General features: G+C 40.6%; 1 protein-coding gene across 2 annotated transcripts in view; it reads left to right on the plus strand.

Annotated features, from left to right (window-relative positions):
* CCDC134 (coiled-coil domain containing 134) overlaps positions 1–11,250 on the plus strand; it is a 32,913-nt gene extending 21,663 nt beyond the window's left edge. For both annotated transcript variants that reach the window (XM_089523735.1, XM_089523736.1), the window contains 5 exons: positions 917–1,038; positions 2,884–2,968; positions 4,956–5,137; positions 6,798–6,869; positions 9,077–11,250. In XM_089523735.1, the coding sequence (XP_089379861.1) occupies positions 917–1,038; positions 2,884–2,968; positions 4,956–5,137; positions 6,798–6,869; positions 9,077–9,202 (587 nt within the window). In that variant the 3' untranslated portion in view covers positions 9,203–11,250. The remainder of the gene's footprint in view (positions 1–916; positions 1,039–2,883; positions 2,969–4,955; positions 5,138–6,797; positions 6,870–9,076) is intronic.
* Positions 11,251–11,521: the final 271 nt, after the last annotated feature.

Here is an 11,521-nt window from a genome sequence, read left to right on the forward strand (position 1 = left end):
GCCTTAGCTGGCAGTTTCCAACCCTTTTCTTTGTGTAGCAGCATCAACACATTTTGTGGAACACCATATTATAGGCAAACCATTTTAAACATTTTTAGCACAGCTTATGATTGATAGGAGACAAATTTATATATTAAGGCCTATTTAGTTTACCCAATTATCCTGACTGATTCCTGTTTCTGTCAGTAAACATTTTCATGATACTGATTGCATCTGACATTTTACACTTGATATCTTTCACTAAACAAAATGAATGGCTTCAGCATTGTGACCTTTTCCCTTGCTCTGTCTTTGCAATTTATTCATCCATTCATCCACCTCCCATGTAGATTAGGGCTTCACTGATCAAGCATTGCAGCTCTCCACAGATGATGTGTAATACCCTGATGCACCACCAGTGTTTTGTGGATCAGAGGTTGGATACTACTGCCCCAGATCAACAAATGCCTGTGAGCTATAGTCTGTCTCTAGCAATTGTTCATTTTTCATGAAATGTGATAACAGTAATTAGCAGAGATCCATCCCCTTGTAATGTTTACTTTGGTTGAATGCAAGTAAACTATGATACACTGCAGAAATCATCCAGTTTGAGACTGCTTTAATTGCCCTGGCTCAGTGCTAGGGAATCATGGGAATTGTAGTATACTGTGGCACCAGAGCTCTCTAACAGAGAAGACTAAACGTCTCACAAAACTACAGTTCCAATAATTCCCTAGCATTGAGCCAGGGCAGTAAAAGCAGTGTCAGACTGGATTATTTCTCCAGTGTGTTTTGGATGTATGTGACAAAAAAAGACAAAGACTTGAACATTGTGCCGTGGGCTTTTGATTTGGTTTGTTTGTTGAGGAAGGAAAGAGGGGTTTGCAGCACGGTTTGGGGTATTCTTATGTGTATAGCACCCTTGACCAAGCCACAGATAAGAAATTGTTTGAAGTGAAACGCAAAGACCAGATGAATGCCCTGAAGAACCTGATTGAACTCAATGATGTGAACCAGCAGTACAAGATCATAGACATCATGCTCAAGGGTCTCTTCAAAGTAAGCCTTACCTAACTGAGCAGAGAATTTTCATCCCTGGATGTTGTTGAATAGTCTTGAAAGGAGTTCTGCAACATGAAGAGAAAGAGTGTACACTTCTGGGTTGGCAACTACTTCTCTTAGAATCGTAGAATCATAAAGTTGGAAGAGACCACAAGGGTCATCCAGTCCAACCTCCTGCCATGCAGGAACTCTCAATCAAAGCATCCCCTACAGATGGCCATCCATCCTCTGTTTAAAGACCTCCAAGGAAGGAGACTCCATTATCTGAGATAGTGAAGAATGGGGTCCACTAAAAGCAACCACTCACTTTTGGGCATCTCTACCCTCTGAGTTGGGTCGTTTTGTTTGTTGTTGTTAACTGCCCTCGAGTCGATCTTGACCCATGGCGACCCTGCTGATGAGACATCTCCAAGACCCTCTGGCCTCCTCTGCTCAACTCATGCAAACTTGCCAAATGTTTTTGATGATTGCCTGGGCCTTCCAGTACCTTGAATGATCTTGTCAAGTACCTTCTTACCAGTTTCATCTGCACTAAAGTAAAACAAGAATATATACACAAACGCTTTTGTACCAGATCCATAACTATGAATTATCTGTTTCTGGAGAATTTCTCAGGCAGGATCTGAATATTCACAGAGCAGTACAATATTTTTACTTTGTTTTATTTGGGCTGCTGTTAGGCTAAATTTAAGCAAATGAGGGGGAAGTAAATGGACACAAGATCTGACAAGTGAGTTCCATCTGGCCTACAAGGCCATGGCACCACATGGAAAAGGCAATCACAACTATGTAGAATTACTATTTCTCTATCGATCCCCCCCCCCCCCCCGGCAACAAGCTCCTTTTTTATGCTGTGAGATGTGATGGTGTAATGACACTGTTTGTGTAGACACCTGCATGCACGAGCTACTACCAAGACTGCATTGAGCAGCCTTGATCCAGGAATGCCAGTCTTTGTTTCCAGTGAATATAGATAAGTATTTTCAAGGACTAGTGTATTTATTTACTAGCACATACATCTGGTGGCAGATCTAGGCTCAAATCCTGTTTTATGTTGGTGGAATGTAAAGCACCAGCAATGTATTTACACAGGACTTCTAGAGGGTGAAGGCTGCTGTTTTTCCTCTAGCTATAGAATGACAGCTGGATGGCACTTGGGCACAATGCTGTGACCAATCAGTTACCATTTGTGATGTGGGTGCTGCCTGGCTGCTGTTGTCCAGCCAGAGAAAAATCGTGCAAGGAGATAATGGATACCTCTGTATAATGTCCAAAAAAGTACTTATGCTGATGTAACCCTTCATTACACTAAGTTAGCAAGAATATTCCAGTCCAGTTTTCCAGTAGGAGCACCATCTCCACATTCATTAAAAGTAAAGGTAAAGGTTTTCCCTTTGACAAGATTGTCAAGTTGTGTCCAACTGTAGGGGCGGTGCTCATTTCCGTTATTAAGCCAAGGGAGCCAACATTGTCAGAGATGACTCTGTGGTCATGTAGCCAGTATGACTGCATGGAACACTGTTATCTTCCCAAGTGGTACCTGCTTATCTACTTGCACTTTTACATACTTTCGAACTGTTTGGTTGGCAGAAGCTGGGACTAGTGGTGGGAGCTCTCTCCATCTTGACCTGCCAACCTTGTGATTCTCCGAGTCAGCATCTTAATGGCTGATCCACTGCATTCCACATTCATTAGGCTAGGCTTAAAGTAGTTATGTACTTTAAGCAAACCAAAAGAAGAGGTGGGAAGAAGTTGTTCCTAACAATAGAATGTGGAGAAAATACTGTATGCTTTTGGCAGGAAATAGAATAATCTGAAATGATTTTCTGTTATGATGTACAGGTTCTTGAAGACTCACGGGCAGTACTTATAGCAGCAGATGTGCCACCAGATGGGCCATTCCCTCAGGATGAGAAGCTAAAGGATGGTGGGAGCTCTTCTCTTCTTCCAATTCCAGTTTCCCCTCCATCATTCTTTATCTATTAAGTTTGTAACGATGAGGCATTCTGGCACTGCAGCTCTCTTGCCATCTTGGCTACTCTTTCTTAGCCACCCCTGTCATTTCTATTCTTGTGTGTCATCATTTCTGACATTTGTAAAGGTCCTGAGATGGGAAGAGAGCCAAGTGAGACTGCATAGCATATGGTACGTGAAGCGGAACAGAATCTTATTATTTTGCCTGTGCATATGATAGAAAGTTAACACTTGTAGGTCTGATCAGTATAATTAAATAGGCATATGGGCTCATTGAGACTGATATGTTTTTGTCTTGGTCAGTTAAATGCATCCCATTGGAGTGCAATATCTTTATACAACATTCCTGAATATATAGATCTCTATACAAAGATATAGCTGTGTCAATCTGTAAAATCAGTATGTAGGGAGATCTTGTAGCACCTTTGAGACTAACTGAAAGAAAGAAGTTGGCAGCATGAACTTTCGTAGATTTACCATAAATCTGCTTCCGCAAATGCATTTGGTCTGCTCTATACAGTTGGCCTTCAATATCCATGGATTCTTTTTCCACTGATTCAAGCATCCACAGCATGAAAATATTCCAAAAAAAGTATAAGTTCCAAATAGCAAACCTTGATTTTGCCATTTTATATAGGGGACATCATTTTACTGTGCCACTATATTTTATGGGACTTGAGCATCCATGGATTTTGGTATCTATGGGGGGCTCTAGAACAAAACCCCAGTGGATAATAAGAATCCACTGTACTGAGTAAAAACAGGCAAATTTATGTCTTAAAAGTTAAAGCCCTTTAGTACTTTTCATTCTCTTAAAAATAGCTTTGAAATTTTGAGCTAAAGTATTCCGGTTTCTACAACCACAGCCTCAGGTTTTGTATCTGCATTTAAATGCATGCGTATGTTTTATAGATATTTAATTTTGAGGCTGATTGGTTATTTCTCTAATAACTTTTTAAAATGTCTTGATGAACAAAATGCATCACTCTCCAACCTTTAGAAAAGCAATTATAGCTTTTTTCAAGAGAAAGATACATTTCAGTGATTTTGTTCAATATACTAGTCTCCATCTTGTCACTCTGTGAGGTTATTTTGTGGCCGTGCAAATTTTATACTCTCAGAAGAAACTGCTTCTCACCGCCCAGAAAAAGAGCAGCAGTAATATTTCCTCTCCCTACCAAAGTTGCTTAGAGACATTATTTTTTTTAGACTGCAGTTCTCAATATCTTCCAGAGCACGAGTCTAAAAAAGTTACTTTACCAAGCTCTATCCTGCTTCCATTACTCAAAATACTATGATAACAGTAGGATGTCTCTTTATATACCTTTTCTGTGGTACAATTGTTGGCTAAAAGTTGTCACAAATCTCAGGATTTCTTCTTGCTTTAATTTCTTAAAAATAATCCATGGTTCCTTCTTCCTTGAAGGAAGAATGATGTCATATTAAATTATGTGTTCACCTAGTGTTCACTAGGGTTGGTTTGATACCAGTTTGCTTCCTGGAATTATAAAGTTCAGAAGTCTGGATGCAAGCATGTGAATGCATTCCTTTAATGTTTGTCTTTCCAGGTTCTGTGTACACTAGGCTGCTCCCTCTTACTCTTGATGAATGAAGTTGGGATAAAATTTTTTTTATTTATTTATTTATTTATTTATTTATTTATTTATTTATTTATTAGAGTACTTATGCCCCACCCTTCAGACTTAAAGGCTATCAGAGCGGCTTACAATTATTATTTTTAATTAGACAGTTCCCTGCCCTCAGGCTTACAATCTCTTTATTTCATAATCACTAACACAGACAAATATACCTACTTTTCTGTCACAATAAGCAATTTATAATTACAATTTCAAGTTTGTTCCCAGAGACATAGAGCTGATCATTAACAGTGGCAAACCCGGTAAGAGACTCCCTAACCTTTCCATTTATTATTTCTTTAGCATATTCCCATGTGGTAGAGAACACTGCCTTTTTTGGTGATGTAGTCTTACGGTTTCCCAAGATAGTCCATCATTACTTTGATCGCAACTCCAACTGGCACAACCTAATCCGTTGGGGGATCAGCTTCTGCAATCAGACTGGAGTATTTGACCAAGGTTCCCATTCACAAGTACTAGGACTGGTAAGAAATTGTGGTTGCTTGGGTTTTTTCCTTGTTGTTGCTGTACATTGGAGTGGGATAGTAGACAAAACAGGTAAAGTAAAATGACTTGAGAAAAATAAATACTCTATTAGTAGCCTCCAGTGGTGTCACCAAGGTTGGTGTAGATGCCCATAAAAGGGCTGAGGCGTGGGGTGGTGGACTGCTGCACCCTCCCTTCTGCTACCTCATTCCCTTTCCATCTTCTATGGAGCGTCATTCCTCCACACTGGATGACAACAGGGGATGCCACTGCACAGTGAAACTTACACATCTGCCAGGTGAGCAAGAAATGGTGTCATCTCCCTTTCTTGCTCATCCAGCAGCTGTGCCAGACCTTAAACAAAAGGCACTGTGCCCCCCAGCAGCAACTACGGAGGGCTCATTTAGGGTCTGGCAAAACTGCTGGATGAGCGAGAAATGGAGATGACACTCTTTCTTGCTCGACCAGCAGCCATGCCAGTCCCACTGGGCAGGGGCGTCCCTGCCTCTGGCATCACCCGGTTTGGAAGACAAGGCTTCTTGGGGTGGGGAGCTTGGCCTCCCTTTGGGGCCTCCCCACCTTAATCATAAGGAGCATGACGTGATGGCATGGGGGGAGGGCCCGACCAGATGTCACCCCTCTTCTGGGGTGTCACTCGGTGCAGACCACACTTCTCACACCCCCTAGTGACTCCACTGCCACCAGGTGTCCCACCTCACCCCATGTACACCCCCATCTGGGGTGTCAGCCAGTGCAGTTTACACAGTCCATACACCCCTAGTGATGAGAATAGTTGCCTCAAATATTTCAGAATACCTATATGCAATGGCATCACTAGGGGGTGTGTGGACTGTTCCGGGTCACACCCCAGAGGGGTAGTGTCACCAGCTGAGGTGGTATGCCCAAAAGGACTGGCATGACTACTGGGCAAGCAAGAAAGGGTGCTCCGGAGGCCATAGTGGCTATTCAGTAGCGGCGGCAGCTGGGGGGGGATGGAGGAGCCTTTGGAGTCCTGTGTGGCAGGAGCCATGTGGGACTTGGAAGGCTTGAAGGGCTGCAGTGGTCTGCCAGGCAGGGAGAAGAGCAAGACAGTTAATATAAAATAGTTATGTATATGTACATCTCATTATAAAGGTATTCATTGGGAAATTTTGATTAATCATCACTTTCCAGACTGGGTTTGATTTTTGCAGAAATTAAAAAATTGTATACTTCTGTCATTGACATACTTGACAGATGTACACAAGGGTTCTATGTAGGTTTACTACAGGGAAAAGCTTTCCTTGTGGAACTTGTGGTATAGCATGTCTACGCACTTGTGTCAAGTGTGTTGTTCTTTTGGTTTAGTATAACTGTTTCTTCCAAGCTACACAATATCTATCTGCAGCCTCTGCTTCTCGCTGATTATCTATAAAGGTGTAGTGTAAATTGTAGGATCAGCAACACAGTCCATAAGGGCTTGCAACATTTCTTGCAGCATGATATGCTTACTTTTGGGGGTAGTTTTTTGAGGAGGTATTTCTGTAAAGTGCCAAATGATGCAGGTGGGGAACTCTGACGGGGACAAGCCTGAAAGTCAAGGCATTTGTAGGCAACAGGGAGAGAAGTTTATGGATATAACAATTAGGTTGATCTTCATTATTTTGCTTTGCATTGCAGATGGCACAAGAGCTGGGAATTAGTGAAAGATCTCCAGACTACCGGAATCCCTTTAAAACAGATAATTCTGAAGTAAGATACTAAAGTTATGACTCTGCCCTATTCATTTCCCCTTTATTCTGTCTGCTAGTTGGCAGTTTGCTTGAGAATGCAAAAGAAAAGAAAAGAGATCAGGCAGCATTATGTAATACAGTGGGCCCTTAGAGGTTTCAGGACCTCCTGTACTAAAATCTGTGGATGTTGACATCCCATTAAATACAGTGGCATAGTAAAATGGTGTCCCTTGTACAAAATGGCAAAATCAAAGTTTGTTTTTTTAATTTATATATTTTTTGAATATTTTCATGCCATGGATGGTTTGATCTGTGGATAAAGAATTGGTGGGTATAGAGAGCCTAGTGTAATGTTGTTTCACAAATATCAATAGGGCTGTTTTCTTTCCACCTGCTCCTTAGGTTCAGATCAGGGGACATCTCCCTGGCTGATGACTCTGTGTTGCCAGTCAGATACATACTAATTTTCTTATTTAGTTGGGAGTACAGATAGCTGCCTCCAAAGGGGAACATGCAAAGGGAACTAGTACAGCTGCAACCTAAACCAGCTCTTTTTCAGAAACAGGCCTATGTATGTGACTGCATATTCAGCTTAGGCTGAATCTACACTGCAGAAATAATGCAGTTTGACACCATTTTAACGGCTATGGCTCAGTGCTATGAAATCCTGGGGTTTGTAGTCTGTTATGGCACCAAAGCTCTCTGACAGAGAGGCTTAATATTGCACAAAACTACAAATTCCAGAATTCCATAGCATTAAGCCATTGCAGTGAAAGCTATGTCAAATTGCATTATTTCTGCAGTGCAGATTCAGCCTGAGAGATACAGGATTATTTTACTTGGAGTATCCCAGTTCAGGATTCTTCCAGATGGGCCAATAGTTCCAGTAAATGTTGGTCTATTTATTTTCTGTATTTCATGCCTTGTAATGGTTGTTAAATCTTGACTGTCATTAAATATCATAAACTTTTTACAAAGGCCAGATTTACTGGTGATTCTTACACTACACAATCATGTCCCTGGTTTATAGAAGCAACATAGTAGAATCCATGAAGCATATTATTTTGTTTTATAGATCCTACAAATAGGTTTGACAATATATGTTTAATCCATTATTGGCTAACCTGCCAGGATGAGTGGCCCGATTTTTATGTTAAAGTCTTATTAGAAAATAAGAAACTTGGTCATTGCCAAGTTTTTGTCTGAGGCATGTCAGGATTAGAGAACAGTTAACTTCTGTATTAGTGAAAGATTTCTAAAATAAGTTCACCCTGTATGGTCTGACTATTTCTTGGAGCTGTCCTCCCAAATGGTCATTCTGTTTTTTATTTATCTTGCATGTTGTTAATTTAATTTCTATTTGTTGAGTCTATGGACTGTAATAAAGAACTGTCTGTCCCCTTCAACCCCTCCATGAATGCAACATCTCCCCCTTGCTCCTGCCCCAGTATCCACTTTTGCTGTCTTGCACATTTATTTATTTTTTTTAAAAAAAATATTAGTCATAGTTCTAGAGTGCTATACTGTGATAACACTATAACTTTAAAAGGTAGGATGGGGGAGAAGAAAATTTCAGTTTAGTAATCAGAAACGTAATGCGGGAAGGAAAGTCACAGCAAAACCGCTATGGCAAAAGCCACACCGCCTTTCAACACTTCATCAGTAGCACTGCCCAGAAGTACAGGAGAAACTGAAACAATGGATACAGACATGGGAATTTACCCCTGCCTGTATCAGAAACTTCTAGGACATTAAAAAACACCACACAAAACCTTTAAAAAGTCATGCCCCCAAATTTTCAAGAAATAGACTGGAACAAGAGATATGTCATATGGATAGTGTTAAAAATCCTAATATAGGTGCAGTTCTCACCAATCCCAAGGCTTTGGGCCAGTCTGGGGGAGCCCTTAGTTGCTTTTGGTACTCAGTGGGTGTTGCAAGTTGCCTTTTGGCAGAGGGAAGTAATGTGTTTATCTTCCTGTGTTAGATAATTACACAAACCCATCTGATAGCAAGGAAAATTGAGAGCAGCATTATAGATGCCTTCCCCTGAGCTAGGTTCTGGTTTTGCATCTCTTGAAGGTCATTGAAATTACAGAGTTATCAAACTAATATAAATTAAAGGCAGAAGCGTAGCTGGCCAGCTGTCTATGAGATTTGTTTGAAGAAATGTAATTACTTGCCCTCTCAGTACTCACATGGCTGAGCTCATCCTGTCACTGTCAGTTCTTCCCCAGTGCAGACACATTCCAGAAAGCTCTCCGGGAAGAAGAGAAGCGAAGGAAGAAAGAGGAGAAACGGAAGGAAATCCGCAAGGGGCCTCGTATCTCCCGCTCACAGTCCGAGTTGTAATGTTGCTGCCACCTGCCCAGTCTCTGTGACTTGTGCTGGTGTTAGCTGAAGCAGCTGGAAAAGAACATCCCAGTCTCTTGGTGACCTCAGGAAAATGCTAGGATGTTGAAGTTTTGTTTGGTCAAGTTTGGGAGATTTTATTTCTTCTTTCAACAGGACATTGTCACCTATCAGATTGAGCTGCAAGAAATGGCCAAATGGAGATGGGAGTTTTTGAGCACACATTTCCTTGTGGGGAGACTTTTCTGAGTACCTGGAATGTACAGAGTTTATCAGAGATCATTCTTCATGTCTCTGTGTCTTTTTTGATTTATGTGACTTTGCCAGTTAGTAATCTGAAGAGTGCTTATTGGGAGGGAAAAGGAGGAAGGGAATTTTTCTGGTACATGCCACTTCTACAGCTGATAACACAACATTCTTCTATGCAGTTAAGAAGTTAATTTGACATGGAGGCTACATGGTAGTTTTTTTCCAGATAGCAAAATTACATTGAGTGAGCTACATGTTCTATTAAAAATGCACATTTTTAGGGAATACTTCCTGATACAATATTTTAAAACTGTCATACTTTTGAATGCCCTAGGATACATCAAAGAGATGTTGTTTGTCATTACAGCTGAAAGCCCTTCTTGGTTAAATTAAATCCTCTTGTTGTCAAAGTGTTCCCTCTTGTCACAAGGTTATCTAATGATTTTATTCCTAAAAAGGAACAAAAGTCTAATTTTGGTCTGGGAAGATGGTCAGCAAGGGTATGAAGCATGAGGTGTGTATTCATTTGAACAAGAAGAAAAAGGCACTGAGGTACACTAATTTTGGCCTATGAATCCTTATGAGCTGGTTTCGTAGGTATTGTCTCTTGGTGCAGCTCCTGATTGTCATAATTTTTGTCAAAAACAGTATTATCAGCACTGCACAATGAGTAATTACAAAAGTGTTATGGGATTAGAGATCTCATTCCTTTTACTACAACCAAGTGGCCTCATCTGTTTTCTCAGTGGGAGAGCTTGAAAGTATTGGTTATGTAGATTGTCATGTAATTTTTTTTGGAGCCTGCTGTCTAGTGATGAAAGATTGGAGCAACTTTGCCTGTGGCTGCTGATCTTTTACTTTCTACTACAATTCCTTTTCTGCTTCTCACTTCCTAGTAGCTTTGATATGTTGGTGGTGACCTTTATTTTGAAATGGGAGGATGAGATACCAGATTTGCCATTGTTCTGATACTTTTTTTGGGGGGGGGGGGAAGCAGACAATTTGACAGTGATTTTGTTCTCTATCATTTCTTTTCTTATCATTATACTAAAAAAACCCTAGGAGTTGTGTGCTCCTCATGTGATCAGTGAAGTTTTGAGGACCTCTTCTTACTAGTCTACTACCTTATTGCTACAGAGGAACAAGCTAACTTTCTTCTTGACCTTTCAGCCATTTCATACAGGCTTGGGCCTGGAGCTCAGATTCCAACTCTACTATTGGCTTTATATTAGAGAATGACATTGGTGGCAGTACAGCCAATGCTCTCTTTCCAACTCTTATTTCTCCTCTGGTGAGCTGAATTGTGGATTCATACATCAATAAATGGGCACACTCTGGGCATTTGGCCCAAAACTGTGACACTGCTTTGGCACACTGGTTAGCTTTTGTTCAGGACTGGGATTGATTCATGCCAGCGGAACTCTCTGAATTGAGATAACTGGAACATTACACTTCCCAATCCTATATGACCACTTGCTGTGCTAGCACTCAGCTCATGTGTTCTCTCTGTCAAGACTAGTTTTGGATAAAGGTTTATTTTCAGGCCTTGAATGAATTGCACAGCTCTACATGGTAGCTTGCTCTTGCCAATGGAAGATTATTTTATAGAGAAGGAGGGTATTTCTGTGGATGCTGCAGTTTTGATGTGGTACCTTCAGGCTGTTTTACAAGGCTAAAGATGGAGTTTACTTTTATTTTCTAAACAGAAAGCTGGTTATGCTTTGTTTGCTTTTTTGGATATGTATTTAAACTGGAATTTGACTTTGCAGTTCTTGAATAAAACTGAACATTTTAAAAAAGCTCCAGAACTTGTCGCTTAATTTATGAGCAATTTGACTGTGTCTTGGAAAAACATTCAAGAAATGGCTTTTGGGCTTGTCTGGCATTTTGGTATGGTAAAGACGAAAAAGTCACATTCTTCTGTATCTGGACACTATACATGACTAATTCCTCCCATAGTAGTTCATATTATATTTGTATTTCACTTTTCTGATTCTTCTAGTTCATATTTGGAATATGTGGAGTCATCCAAATGCTGCTCCCCTTTCTTCACTCTTTCTGTTTTGGACA

Source organism: Sceloporus occidentalis, unplaced genomic scaffold, assembly GCF_023333645.1.
Source record: "Sceloporus occidentalis isolate IW3139 unplaced genomic scaffold, rSceOcc1.0.p SCAF_5, whole genome shotgun sequence".
In the NCBI taxonomy this organism is placed as follows: Eukaryota; Metazoa; Chordata; class Lepidosauria; order Squamata; family Phrynosomatidae; genus Sceloporus; species Sceloporus occidentalis.